Here is a 15,031-nt window from a genome sequence, read left to right on the forward strand (position 1 = left end):
ACAATCGGCCTCTATATTAAACCCTCAAGGTTCTTCCTCCCCATCCCCCTACCTCTCTTCTCCTTGTGATCCCATTCAGAATCTGTCCCACAACGCCGTATCATCTCCGACCTGTCACCCAAAACCCAAATTAGTGTAGTCTGAGGCTGCCAGTTGCCCCTGGCGTTAGTTATAGTGTTGGCGTTTCCCCCCCGCTGCCGGAGCTCGAAGCCGGCTTCGGGAATATTGCTCGCATCCGTAGAAGCTCGGCGTCTAATAATGTTCTCGGATTAAGGAGTCACGCTTCATCGGTGAGGAAAGTTTGGAAGTTGATGAGGCTCAGAGAGAAAACTTTGAATGTTTGTAGGGATTTCATTCTACCCGTGCTCTTCAGCTTCTTGCATAGAATTACCTTTCCCTCGATACTCCACGATACCTCGTTGACCATATCTTACAGCAAAATGAAATCCATTGTCCTAATTTTCATCGTAGAATGTCGTTCCATCCATATTGCTTGAATGTCGAGCCCCAGACCGTGATGCCGTCCCGCAATCCGTCTACCTCTTTATCCCATCCGTAAAGCGCCAGCCTATAAATCATACCATACCTATCATAATTTAAATCCAACCTAACTCTACCCAGTCGTCATGAAGAAAACACGACGACATTAGACCGTACCTTGTAACAAATATGAACTTACATCAGAAACCCAAACAACAGAGGGGCTGGTATCGGTATGGGAGCTCCATCATCATAGTCATCAAAATCACTCGAGTTTCCCTCACCCCATCCGTCTTCTTCATCTTGCTCCCCTTGATCGTTTTCATCATCTTCGTCTTCATCCCCATCCCCTCCGCCCATGTAGGGAGGAAAAAGCTCGAATGGAACTCCATCGCTATCGACGTCATAGTAATCTGAATGATCGTCAATCTCATCACTGACAGAGCCATATTCGAAGTCTTCCCCTTCCTCGTCCTCGTCTTCTTCCTCGCCCTCGCCCTCATCATCCACTCCAATATTAGCAGCGAGCATATCCGTCACTGAGGGCTCCACATAGGCTATGTCGAAGGCCTCCAGGACCTTTCGCCCCTCGACCTTTAAGACCTCGGCTTTCGGAATTGCTTGCTTCACGAGTTCTTTGACATCTTCATCATCAAGCGTTGTGACATCAGTTCGGAGACCAGCTGAAATCAGCCGGCTGGTAAATGTCCAGTTGAGTGTTGGTACACGATCATCTGATCTTCCGACTAGAACCCTGCTTGGATGGGGCTGCCATTTTATAAGAGATGACCAGCATTCTCGGTGTAGCCTCTCTGGTTTGTCGCGCAACGCGTGCGGATGTTTGGCAAGAAGTTGACATGTCTGTGGCTGATAGTCATGAGTTATGGTATACATGAAAGCACCATCAGGCATGGCTTTTGTAGGCATATGGATGTCAGCACCCCCATTTACAAGGACAGGTGTTGTCCGCCAACAAGACCCGGATCTGAAACTATAATACAACGGTGGTTCGCCCTCAAAAAGCTCATTCGGATCTTGGCCGCGATCAAGAAGCACTTGGATCAGGCTCGATGGCTCGTCGGCAATCGGAGAAGGCTTCTCCAAGCACCGATAGATTAACCCCTGACGGAACACGCTTGGGGTTGGCACCGACCTCATCAGGTCGGCGGCTCGGGTCCAGAGCTGCTTGTTCAGAGCTGTTTTGAGAAGGTCCACCAGGAAGCCCTCGGAGGGACCTGAAATGCCGTACTTGGCGTGATCGATGTGCAGAATGAAATCCGTCTTTCCATCATCATACGGTTCGTGGACAAATATTGAGAGAAGTCTTTCCAGATCACCCTTTTCTGGCCGTCCACCGTTCTCAATGATCGCTCTAGCGATATTCAAGTTTCCATGAATGATGGCCTCTGTGAATGGACGGCTGGCAGCAACACCCTTTTCGTTTGGGTCAGCACCATGCTCAATAAGAAGCTTGGCTAGAGTGGCGTGCTGATTATCCCATTCACGGTTGAAGTAGGGTTCGCATTGCCGTGTGCAGATAATGTTGAGTGGTGTAATCTCGTCTCTCGAATCTTCCAATGTGGCCCCTGCATCAAGCAGCAGCTTGGCAGAATCGTACAAACCCAGAATAGCAGAGCCTTCAGCGGTCTCACCGACCCTCGCAAGCGCAGACAGGCCTTCATTGTCTACCGCGTTAACATTGGCACCACCTTCAAGCAATGCTTGCATTGCATCTATGTTGCAGCTCGCGCTCGCCACCATCAATGGTGTCATTCCAAGTAGAGTTTCCCGCGCATCGACATCGAAACCCTTAGTAATGAATTTCTGAATGATCTCAGCCTCGGAGACCTTGCTAGGTTGCTTCGGAGGAGATCCGAGGGGGTCAAAAAAGTCTTCTGGCCGGAGGTGACGAGGTCCGAGAATCAGGTGAAGAATACTGAATTGATGTACAGATAGTGCCGTGACATTTGAACCCAAATCAACGAGTCTTGCGGCGTCATCGAAGCGACGTGAGAAACATGCCATCATGAGGGGTGTCAATCCCGTCTCAATGAGTCTCTTATCAATATCGGCACCATGTTCAAGGAGATATGGGACTACGGTATCCCAGTGTCCATGCCATGTTGCTTGAAATAGAGGTGTCCCCATAAATGGACCTTCGACGTCGATGTCTTCTTGATACTTTTCGTCAATGAGAAACTCGATGAGATCCATCATGTTCATTCTCGCAGCGTGATGTAGTGCGGTGAGTTTGAATCTGCTCGAGTCCACGGGGGTGTCATCCTGTCGCCATGCGAGCGGTTCCAGCTCGAAGTCTATTCCCTGATAGATGACCGGCGACGCTCCACGTTTCAGCAGAAACTTTGCCGTTTCGAGTTCCTGATGGCATATGGCGACATGTAAAGGTGTCCAGTTTCCACCATGTAAATCCTCGAGCTCTCCTTCATCAACAGCTGGAGACTCGGTGAAAGCTTCCATGGGCAGATGTGGACGACACAAGCACACGCCCCACGAAGGAGCATCAATAGGAGCACCCGCCTCGAGGAGAATTTCAATCATATCGATCCGTCCCTTACTCGCAGCAACATGTATGGGCTCCCACCTGCAATCGCTGAATATGCCGTCGTCGCAACCGCCTGCGAAGCAATCGCACGTGTCGTGTGACACATATGACGCGTCCAAATCAACTGAGTGTTCATCGTCCTGAACCCTCCAAACAGGGTCGTCGTAGTAATTCGAATGATAGTTGTACCACTTATGCTGAGGGCTAATGCGTGGTTTGGGTCGGTGGGTAAAGGCTACCCGAGAAGGGTCAACGCCAGCCTCGAGAGCACGGCGCAAGATATTGATGTCTCCATGCTCGACAGCCCAATGTATGGCACCCGGCCTATCCGATCGAGCTTCGCGTTTCCAGAGAATCGGGCTGGCGATATCGTAGCAGTGCCGGTTGACTCGTGATAAGCTAGCTATATCATATTTCTTGACCAAGAAGCCGGCAATATTACAGAGCACCTCGTTTGGCAGCCTGTCCAGCGAAAGCATGGTGGGCGAGCTACCTGGGGCGACGAGGGGCCTGGAGAAGAGGATGATGCAGGGAAAGAAAAGTTAGGGTATGACTGAGTGAGTACCTTATGAGGGGGAGCTGTAGCTCATGCCTAATAACTAGGTATGTAATAAATAATCCATATGGCAATGGAATTTCTCGATTTTCCCGAAGTGGACCTGTTTGGCGAAGCTCTCGCATCACGCCAAAGCTGGACGAGCCAACCAGATCGAGATTTACCTATTTTAGCGGAGTTCGCTCCGCATCTAGCGCCATCAGCCCTGTCCCTGGTCAACTGAAGCACTGTCCATTCGTTCCACCATGTTTGGTAGGTCCCAATACCTCGGGAGCATGTACCGTTTCATCTGGAGGAATTAAGCACTTGAGATGGAAAACGAGAAACGTTTACATCTTCTGTATCGACCTATAGCAACGGATGTAATTGCTCTTCATCGTTCCCGTTATGCCCGCTACCTTGTAGTCCAGAAGTGTCAGCGTCTGAGTGCTAGGTATGCACGGCTTGACCCACACTCAAATCGTCCCTTTTTTTTTAATAGGTAGTCAAAACATTCATTGGATTGAATAGTACAGAGTAGGTCCAGTAGGTTTGGTTGAAACATGGGTCCATCATAGAATCAATGGGCTCAGATATTTCCGTGTCAATTGGAAACGTTGAAGAAAGAAAAGGCAACCTAGCCCTGGAGCTGGCTCATTTACTTGGCACAGACCCAACAAGTTTGGTCATCCAGTGACTCTGAGATACTCCCCTTCCACCGATCGTCATCGATGTGCATGTTGCTCTTGGTGGATTTGCACACGTTCTCCCATATGCGCCCTGGAATACCATTTGTGGTTTTTCCACTTTCTCTGTGCTTTGTAAAGCCAGGGGATAGTTTGTGATAACTAGGGGCAACCCAGCCTCAATATAGACCACACTCGGCCCATTCTGCCTTAGACTTACAACGCGAAGCCAACCAACATGAAATGGAGGGTACAAACACAAGGCTATACGCCCTCAACCAAAATTCAAACTGAAATAACAGAGCGAAGCAACATTATATAAAGTTGATGCCTACCTCCCTTTTATAGAAGGTTCTTACTGCTTTATCTATACTCTCGCATTGACTATGAACACCATGCCTGTTGGACCGCCTCGTCTGGACAAATACAACAGGATTCTCTCACGTCTTTTTGAGAATCTTGCACTGTTCCATATACTCAAAGGCATTGATGGCCCTCACATGGTCACCGCCCATGCTCCAACTGACGTTCGAGGTATCAGACGCAGGTTCCTCAAAAACTTATGTTTCATCTGCGATTATCGAAAGGGCGGAGACACTACTACTTCAATTGCTCTAGAATCTCAGGCAAACGAGATTATTCTCTGGGTTGCAGCGAACTTCACGCCACACAATAAAGTCATTCTGTTCCTGAACGACATTCTTCAACAGCTCCAAAGGGACCCGAGCGGGACCGAGGAAGAACGAGAAAGACTGAAACAAAAGTTGACAAAGAAATGCATTGACTTTGCCGCCCCAAGGCTGAAGAAAGAGTGCAAGCTGTTATGGCGGGCTACTAGGTACTGCGAAAGGTATCTGCAAGAAAATGCCACAGCTGTCCAAGGAGCTGGTAAGTTAAGCCCTAACAACAGAAAGAGGCATAGTTAACCAGGGATATCCATAGAGAGAAGATCCCTCCTAGAGTGGCTACCTCGATTCTCTGCCACTAATACAGACACTCTAGCCCTTTGTCAAACTGCTTACGATTCTCGACACGATCTTCAGATGTCGAGCCTTGAGTCTCTGAGTAGAGAGCTTGATGTTGCACCTCGAGAAACTGCAATGAACATCAAGGCAGTCAGACATTTGATAGGTCGTTTGGCCGAAAGAATCCGCCTGCCAGGACTCCTGGTAGAAGATTTTCTCAAGTTAGGGCCATTATTCACCTCCTATCAGATCAAGAAAGTTCAGGCCCCTACCCCAGCAATTGTTCCACCAGCGGATGGGCTCAGAAACCTAAACTCGATATTGAAAAGAATACTACGGCCTGGGGATCACCGCCTCAAGGATATGCAAAGCTATCTCGCTCTTTTAGATGGGCCACTACAATTGGAAGAGACAATTAGATCCATGTACGACGAGGATAACGGCCAAGTACGTGTGCACTCCGAAATTCAGGTACTAGAAGAATTCCATCGGAACCAACGCAGCTTCGTCGGTGGAGATCGCTACATAGCATGCAGCAAGCTTGCGTGTCTATGCTGCAAATTCTACTTTAGACACCACCCTGGAAGGTTCGAGGAGCCCGAGTCTCATCAGAAAGCGTACCTGAACTGGAGACCTATTGAGTTGCCAGGCGGATGGAAGAATGGGCACTGGCTGGATCAGCGTAAAGCCTTGGCAATGCTCAGTAGTGAGCTGGGTACAGCAGTTGAACAGCAGATCGAAACCCAGCAAGGGCCTTCCCCATGGCAGCCGGACTCTGTAACGAATATCACCGAGACTATGAGCACTACAAGCCTCGGCGAGGTTGAAAATGACGAAGTCTTGGGAATCGGTGATGGATGGAGTGATGGTGAGTTTGTCACAGATTACGCCAGTTGTCGCACGGTATATTGACGCCAACACTCACAGATTCTGCCTCATTGGCACACATAAATGAAGATGAGTTCAGCGATGAAAGTGAGGATAGTGATAACGACTCGGACGGAGGTGTAGGATTGGATGCTTGAAGTGATAGGAGTATGTATCTAGTATTTTAGGACTGCTAACATTAACAAATTGCCCATATAGAAAGAAACCAGTAGTGGATTAACAAAGAATTAAATTTACTCTAGCAGCAAACTATTGAAAGGACCGGCTAGCTACAACGCTTCCTCTCCCTTTTCTTTCCACGATGTGCCTCCCGCTCATGCCTACTCAAGTTGCACTTCCTGGTAAACCACTCATTGCATAACAAACATTGGAAGGTCTTCCGGGAGCGGTGCGTCTGGTAGTGACGCTTCATGTCCTTCTGCCAAACATCTGTGTAGCTACAGCCAGGCCAGGAACAGTGAACAGGTCTGGTATGAGTTCGAAGATGGTTGCTGAGTTCTCGTTAGTAACGTGGGCATAGAGAATCACGGGATCCCAAGACTCACTTCCGCTTGCGATTATCGCCGAAGGACTTATCGCATTCGGGCCAGTTGCAGAAAAATATTCCATTTCTTGCAAACTCGTCACTTTTCAAACGAGTTACGGTATCTTCTTCGAACCTTTCCCTGCTGCTCGTTTCTGAACTTGAACTGTTCTCCGTCGAGATCTCAGCAGGAGGAGAACTAAAGCCTGAAGAGACGAGGCCAAAAGATTGTATCTGATTTCTGCCACTTCCTAAAATCACAGGAGAGATTGCACCAAGGACTGTATCGTTCGACTGGCTGTATACAGAACCCGCACTCTATAGAGTGGATGTGGGTTCTGGAGAGCCGGAGAGCGATACATATCCTGGAATCACCTCATATGTGGATTCATGAAGATCAAGAAGAGATACAGGAGAGGACGAAAGGTCGAACGGAGTTGCTTCGACATCGCTGAGATGCGATTTCTTCGCGATAATCGGCGCCGCGAAATCAAAGTCAGAGAGGTCGTCCACCGCTGAAGGTGCGGAGTCCATCACCAAGTCGAGGACATCCTCTTGATCCATCCAAGGGCCAAGAGAAATGATCTCTAGCGGCCATGAGTCCATGAGGCTCTGATCCACATCCTGCGAGTATGTCACTGTGGACAAGGCCTCGAAGTCTCTTGGAGACACTAGATACAAGGCGGTGCAACGTCAGTACAGCGACTGGTGGAGTATAGCATAATAACTCGAGCTTGACACTTTTAACTTACGGCTGAGTGAATTGTCCGAGCCTACGAAACTTAATTCCGTAGGCTCGTCCTGAGTCTGGGGAAGTGATTGAGTAACACTCATGAACTAGACGTTGTGAATGGGATTGGAAAGATGGTGCGTCTACAAAGAAACTCTCAGACGAAGCGTTTCATTTTATACTCTGTTGTTGTTTTCTCTATGTCTCATATTCTCTCGGCATGGCTTAAAATGACACCTTGAGTAGGCTTTCTTGCAACCTCTTGGCACGGCAAGTTCCAATGATTGTCCCCCGACCCCTCAATTGTAGGCCAAAAGTCATGTTATTGATGTTTGGTTGGCTATGTTTGTTGGTCGGAAGTGTAAAAATGTCCGCTAGGGGAGGCCTACCTTATCTTATTGGCTTACACGGCCCGGGCTGACGAGACGATATGTCTACGATATGTCTTGGAATGAACTCAATGAACTCAATGGGTTTAATGGTGTACTCTAATTGTCTGCCTTGAGAGCTCCGGCGGTTGCTTATTGGAGGTGACAGTAGCAAGGTAAACTTGTGCCTGGCGAAGTGTAATAAGCTGCAGCCAACACCTGTCAGTCTGACCACCACTTCCCAACTGAGGCTCTGGTTTTTCACGATATCACACCTGGCGAGGGAATAGGACTTTTCGTCACTTCACCGCATTTACACCAAGAGAAGCAATGCTTTATCTCTCAACCTAGCGCATAGACATTGCAGTGCACCTCAACGATGTCATCAAGCCACAGCTTGGGGTAAAGCCACTGTCTAAACCATAACAAGTGGAATACAAATGGAGAAACTCGTCAACTCGCCCAGGTCTAGACTGAAGACATTCTCCACAGCCAAACCACGCCCTTGAAGCCATGAGCGAGCCCGGTCCCTAGGCTAAGAGGAATTGAGGATACGGTTATCAAGAATAGACATTGACTAACCAAAGCCATTTCAAATCATGAGAGGTTTTCACTGACTAGCATCATATGATCATGATGATGCTTCCACGTCTAAGCCGCCGCCAAGTAACGTTATGCTTCAATTAGTTGCATGATAGGACATCGAGATTGAGTTTGCGTTTGAGAAAAAATGCCCGCCCGAAAATTCCGACTCCCATGATAGTATTCTGGAGGAATGTTGGTGATCTCATGGACAGGCTACACGTAATTGAGATATGAACCACACTTATGATATGATTCACGATGAAGGACACGAAAGATCATCGCAGTGACACATAAAAAAAGACACTGGTGATATCATCTCAAGGGATATGAAACCGCCATCTCGTCAAGATCTCAACAGATCAACAGAAACGTCATAAACGTTGACAGACAATGGACTAGTGAGTCAACCCCTGCGAACTGCAATGCCACGCGACGGAGCCCAACGTTTGACAAAACGGAACGGAGTGACCATGAGGACCGCCATTTCGCGTAACGTGAGGCTGAGGCCAGCCTCCGTCCTGTCAAACAAAGACCATCGTATCCTATTCCTTGGCATCGGTCTCGCCTGTGCATGTACGTTGGCTAACTAATCCTTAGTGTTAGATCCACAGATTTGGGTTTTATCGGCGAGAAAGAAAAACCAATAGATATCGTAGCATGTGACGGAAGAATGGCATTTGAAAGATACATAAAAAAAGCAAGCTAATTATGGATATTGGATCTTCAATGATTGGACTGGGATCCTCTCATGTTTCGAAACAAGGGATTGAGCATCGCAATCTCTTGACGTCAGAAGAACTGGACCTTTTCATGACGATATTCATTTGCTTACTTGGGTGTGTTTGAGATTTTATAGGTAGTCAGTGTAATAACAGTATTTGTATAGGTAAGGTATCTCATCTCTGATACCTTACTGCTCAACATTGTGAATGGCACCTGTCTCTTTGTCTGAGGTGCCCGGAGAGAAACACCCATCCAATGAAGTAGTCGCGGCAGGACCCTCGTATTAAAGGCCCCGACTTGGCTACAGCTGGGACTCCCCGCACCGGCGATCCCTCTAGCCATTCGCTAAACCCCCTGCAATCCACTGGAGCGGGTTCCACTCTGACCACTAATGGGCCCAAAACCCACTGAGGGTCCGCTAGTTACCTCACGATGCTAGCCAGCCACTTCCAGGTTCTGATCGGCCAGCCCAGCTGTGATGGACTTCATCGTTACATCGGCTGAGCTGAGAACCAGGACGGACGATTTTGAGGCAAACATTTAAAACACTCGACCATCGCCCTTTTCTCTTTCTTGGTTTGCTCGTATCATCAATTCTCCTTCAAAGACTACAAACACAATAGACAAGACATTGACTTGATCCTTGTCATCCTCTTCTCGTCCTCCCCTTCTCAGATTTTACCTCTCTGCATCAAAACTCTACCCAACAATCATGCTCACATCAACCTTCTTCCTCAGCCTCCTCGGCCTTGCAGCGGCCTCACCGGTCCAGCCTCACATCAACGTGAACCCCAAATACCCTTCACGCTCGATATCAAAGGGCTTCAAGCTCGTCGTCAACGTCACAGACCATTCCAAGGACTTTGATCCCCCCATCCACAACACCGAGCTCACCAGCATCCACACCGGAGCCGGCCTCGCCCTCGTCGGAGTTATCGAGAAGGAAGGCCGCATCTTCTACCAAAACGGTACCAAGGAAGAGCGCCAAAACGGCGAGGCTACTGTCATCAGCGACGGTGGCACCCCCTTGACTCCCAATGGCATCGCTCTCGTGGCCGACAAGAAGAACAAGAATCTTTTCGGTGCTACTCTCAACTTCGAGCCCGGCACACCCGGTGTTCAGTTGAACCAGCCCGAGGACCCCTACACATATCTGCTGCCCGAGACTTTTGTGGCGTGTAACAAGAGCTTGGAATACTACCAGGGCAAGCACTTCATCGTCGTTGAGCAGGCACACCTCACCATTGACAAGAACAACAAGATCCAGCGCAACATCCCCAAGGGTTGTGCCCCCATCCGCCTTGTGCCCCAGTGTGCCGAGTTGGAAACTCTTCCCAAGGGATCGTACTCCAGCCACAAGTACGCCCTTGAGTCCAAGTGCTACAAGGATGTTTCCAAGATCCAGTGGAAGAAGTACAGCCCTTAATCTGGAATACCTTGGTGAGAAATGAGATGGAATTAATGATGACGAAAGGATAATGATTGTTTTGAACCGCCAGTATTACTAGGATTGGCATTAATAGCCTTAATAATGTATAACAGTTATCTTTATGCCTAGAAGCTTCCTCTGGCCGTGACCTAACTGTTAAAATCACTTAAACACATCAGCGGTGAGGCATATGTGGGTATCACAACCTCACGCACAACTGGATCTAGACTCGCCGAGCAGTTGGGAAATCCGAGGCCACACAAGAGCAAAGACTGCTTGTGGAACCATGACAGCTGCTTTTCCCGGCAACGGCGGGGAGACGATCTGGGAAGCGGACTGTCCCCGTAAAAGTCTATCATCAGGTGCTGCAGGCACATCAACTCAAACTCCACAAAGTCATTGTTTGTCCGTTAGCGGCTCATCTTTGGACCAAAAGATAACCTTCATGTACCAAAGCGGAAGAGGAACGTTGTCTTGAGTCAGTTGTTTTGTCACATGTGAACGATGTTTGCTACTGTGTATCCCTATTTGTCAAGTTAGGTCATGATCAACCAAGTTTGCAATTTCGCCTGGAAACGAGAATAGGCTTGTCTTCGGCGGATTAAATCGGAAGTCTGGAAGTCTGGTGTCTCTGGCCAATGGCAAAGCTGTGCTCGTTGCTGTCGAGGTGGAGGTTTGGGCTGGCACTGACACCCAACGGCTATGCAACGTCTACGCATATTGCAGGCGCCACGAAAGCCTAGGTATTTGGTTTATACTGTTTCCATTGCTACAGGACCCCTTATATCTAGACCTATCTCATAGACAGAGGAGTTATCGCTAAGTTGAGTATGTACCCTCATGTTATTGTTGAGCTCCAACCATATGCGAGGAGTGCAGAAGCCAGCGACATATTGGCCTCTGACCAAAGAACACTTGAGGAACATATGTTGGATGGCGAGGCCAGCTTGACGTTCACCTATGACGTCTGCGGTAAGGGTGGGAGGTTTATGGACGACTTCGACCAAGGCGACGGCGAGCTTGTCGCTGCATCCTAAACAGGCATTATGATCTTCAGTACATTGGCGGTGGGTTTGCGAGGGTCAGAATCGTCGGCACTGTCGCCCGGAGTGTCGTCGGGGCAGCCCCAGTTTGCACCGTGGATCTGGTATGAGTCCCGTTTGAACATCGGTTCGCCTTTGGGCTTGAACTTCACCAGCCATTCTGGACAACGACTTCTAATCGACACTCGATATCTTTGGGTTGATTCAAATCACCATGCTTCACTGACGAGTTCTTCACTAGACTTGAACACTGTAAGTTCACTATAAACATGAGGAATTGACATCTAAACCTTTGAATTAGCATAGATCCCTTGGGATCCATAGTGATCAAGGTCGACTTTCGAAAATAATGTTGTTACAATGGAAATGGCCGTCATTGCCCCTGATGATTTGCAATAACTATGCCTTTTCCCCATCCTACCCCTTTTCTCCGCACCTTCATAACACAACTTTCATACCCATACAAGATACTTCGCATTACCAGACCAGCTGGTTAAAGCAGAAGATATATCTTGTCTTTACAAGCAAGGCGGTGCGATTTAGCTGCGGGTTAAAGCCGTTCTAGGACGACCTGCACTCGGCTTTGGACTGCTTGATCTTTGCACCACTGTCGAGCTTCTGATCTTCACTCGCGTTCTCAGCATAGGTCTCAGATGTACATTGAAAATTTCCAGTCTGCTGTAAATCCTCCTGATAGCCCCCAAGGCCCCCTCCTCCCCGGCCTCCTCCCCGCGAAAGCATCTCATATGTTGACGCAATCAACCAGACTGAACATGTTCCTGGACGCCCCTTGAGGTCAGTCTTGTATACAGAAGGAAGCTAACACCAGTTCTAACTATAACTCTAATTATTCCTATTGCCAGTGCCAGTTAGTGCCAGTGCCAGTGCCAGTGCCAGTGCCATAAATAAAAGAAATAACAAAACGCGTCACTCTCATGTTAGGGTTAATACACCCTTCTCTGATATCTTTATCTCCTCGCCTCCCCCTTCTGCCTCCTACTTCTGCATTCTCTCATCTTTCTCACCTTCATTCCCTCGCTAACTCTGATTCAAGATGGCGAACCCGCAAGACCACGTCGTCATCGTTATCGACGACGACGACGATCCCATCCCTCATCCACGAGCTCCGATCCCTCAAGCTCCTCCTCTCCAACACCCCCCAAGCTCCTCCCATCCAAGGTATCTAAATTATTGAGGCCATTGAACAGACTAGACATGGTGCTGGGCGCCCCCCGATGTCCATCCTCTTTACGGAAGAAAGTCTGACCCGTGCTGAACTCTCAATTTTTATCGACCTCGCACAAATGATGCACGACGTCGAGAAAGGCCCCAATGTCCCTTACCAACTCAAACATTGGAAACACTTCTGGGAAGAGAATGCATTTAAGGACTGAGATACCACGCCGGAGAATACTGATGATCTGCCGCTTCGGCCCGTTACTCTGCAGGAGAATCGAGTCAGGGTTGGCAAGCTAAAGGTCAACCACCCACCGAGTGTCGATTTTCCTAACCCACCTGGCCCGGCGCGACTTGCTGGCTGCCCCGTCTATATGAGCGTATCTCCTGCTACCCAAGACCAGCTCATCCAACCCATCTGGAAAGACGGGAATAGAAAGTTCATCAATCCTCGTTACGTGGAAATGGAAAGGCCAGGAGGAGAGTGCATCGATCTTGCTGTCCTCAAGTTTGACCGAACCGCCACTTCTCAAATCGCGCGCATCACCAATGCTACCCGCCGCCGGTTGATGCATTTTGCTGCAGTGGGTACGGGAGTGGCACCTCATGTCCCAAAGAATTGTCGAGTACCAACCCTTCTGATACCTGAGCTCATCGGAGACCGTGCCGACCAGACAGCCGACGCCTAGGAGGCCATGCGGCAATCCTGTGCTCGTATCTCGCACCACAATGCCCTGTGCCAGAAAGCTGGAAAGAACCCATTCTCGTGTCAATTGATTTTGAGGATCTGTGCTGGTTCGCGACCGGCAGGTATGCAAACGGCCTCCCATATTCATATAGACCAACCACTGAATTGGGTTGGACATGGTTCGACACACGCCCAATGGTTGAATCCTTACTGAAGGACGCAAAGCCCTACCCACCACCCGGAGACCGAGCCTCCAACCTATTCTACAAAATGCACCCGAGTCACTACATCATCAACGAATTCCGAGGTCACTTCGGTGGCAACTGTGGGCCCTGGCATACCACAGAACCTTACAGCTTTGTGTTCGGACCGTCCCAATACATAGATTCAGACCAACTGGCCCCAACCCTCGAAAGCCTACTCACAAACCTTCTCAAGTCCCGGGAACGCACTGCCTATGAAAAGGCTAACAAGATTGATCGAAACATCGTATTCCTGACATGGGACCCGACATTGGAGCTAGATACACTAGCACGTCTAGGCCTCGACTGGTTCTCGCGACCAAACATCCAACTCTTTGATCTCCAAAAGCACCATATGTTCGCAAAATAACATGGCTGCCATAAGGTCATGGATGCCATCGGTCTCCGCTACAGAGACAACAGGCTCTTCCGCGCCGGGGACAGACGCAAAGGAGGCCATGACGTACTTCATAACGGTGCAAACGACACAGTATTTCAGATCCAGATTCTTCTCGCGCTTCAGTACATGGATCCCCAGTTGAAACCCAAAGTCTACGACAGGGTCAACTTTGTGCAAACATCCATGACTCATGTCACCACCTGGCTCGACTTTACTTGGAGAGGCAGCGTGCTGGACACGCTGAACGTGCCGCTAGTCGACCTCAGCACAGTCCCGGGAGAAACCAAAGATCATCAGCTCAGAGCCAGGACTGATGCGCGGATGAACGACAACAATGTCCCCCAAGCTCCACCGCTGCCCAAGCCGAAGAGGCGTTAGAGCACGGGTCACTGATGTCGATGCTAAGGCAGAACATTCAGCCTCATCCCTCCTCCCTCATAATACCAAGAACGGACCGGCTCTCCCCGTCGAAGTGTTGGCCTTTGGACATGAGTTCCATGTTTTGAGGAGCCATCTCGTACCGTCCCTCACACAGGTACTGAACCATTGATCTTCTGCCAGATGCCCAAAAAGGTCAGATGGCGTGGAGTGGTAGCTCAGTCACTGTCGGTCAATCAGTACACACATTTTCTGCTAAAGTCTTATTACCAACGACAATGGCGAGCAGACGGTTGAGAAGTTGCCAGGTGGTCGTTCGTTCCACTGGGGGTAAGGTAAATCGGGGCATTGTGTTACTATCCAATTCTGATTATACCTAACCGAGCGGTAAAATGCTTGACAGTTGCTGGCATTGCCTGACCCCTCAGGGCTCTTCTAAACTTAGCATCTTTTTGATGAGGATGACCTAAGGATATCCTAAGCTTAGGATAGTTCATCCTAAAGTCTTGAACCCAGGGGTCATCAGCTTATAAAATATTCTTGCAATGTTTACCATTCAACTCCTCAACTTCTCAACTCCTCAACCTTACATCTCCGGAACTCCCTGCACCATATCAACAAAAAACAAG

At 48.9% G+C, this 15,031-nt stretch overlaps 4 protein-coding genes across 4 annotated transcripts; 3 read left to right on the forward strand and 1 right to left on the reverse strand.

Moving 5' to 3' along the window:
• Positions 1-675: 675 nt before the first annotated feature.
• Positions 676-3,522, reverse strand: J7337_006797 (uncharacterized protein; the record flags this gene model as incomplete). Its single annotated transcript, XM_044824456.1, has 1 exon — positions 676-3,522. The coding sequence occupies one exon, from the start codon at positions 3,520-3,522 to the stop codon at positions 676-678; it is 2,847 nt and encodes a 948-aa protein (XP_044680113.1).
• A 1,137-nt stretch (positions 3,523-4,659) lies between these two features.
• Positions 4,660-6,254, forward strand: J7337_006798 (uncharacterized protein; the record flags this gene model as incomplete). The annotated part of the gene is made up of 3 exons (XM_044824457.1): positions 4,660-5,152; positions 5,258-6,097; positions 6,157-6,254. 3 exons carry the CDS (start codon positions 4,660-4,662, stop codon positions 6,252-6,254), a joined length of 1,431 nt encoding a protein of 476 aa, XP_044680114.1.
• Positions 6,255-9,758: 3,504 nt separating this feature from the next.
• J7337_006799 (uncharacterized protein) lies at positions 9,759-10,472 on the forward strand (the record flags this gene model as incomplete). The annotated part of the gene is made up of 1 exon (XM_044824458.1): positions 9,759-10,472. The coding sequence occupies one exon, from the start codon at positions 9,759-9,761 to the stop codon at positions 10,470-10,472; it is 714 nt and encodes a 237-aa protein (XP_044680115.1).
• A 3,105-nt stretch (positions 10,473-13,577) lies between these two features.
• On the forward strand, positions 13,578-14,402 carry J7337_006800 (uncharacterized protein; the record flags this gene model as incomplete). Its single annotated transcript, XM_044824459.1, has 2 exons — positions 13,578-13,981; positions 14,048-14,402. 2 exons carry the CDS (start codon positions 13,578-13,580, stop codon positions 14,400-14,402), a joined length of 759 nt encoding a protein of 252 aa, XP_044680116.1.
• Positions 14,403-15,031: the final 629 nt, after the last annotated feature.

The sequence above is a fragment of the Fusarium musae genome, chromosome 5 (assembly GCF_019915245.1).
Source record: "Fusarium musae strain F31 chromosome 5, whole genome shotgun sequence".
Lineage (NCBI taxonomy): Eukaryota > Fungi > Ascomycota > Sordariomycetes > Hypocreales > Nectriaceae > Fusarium > Fusarium musae.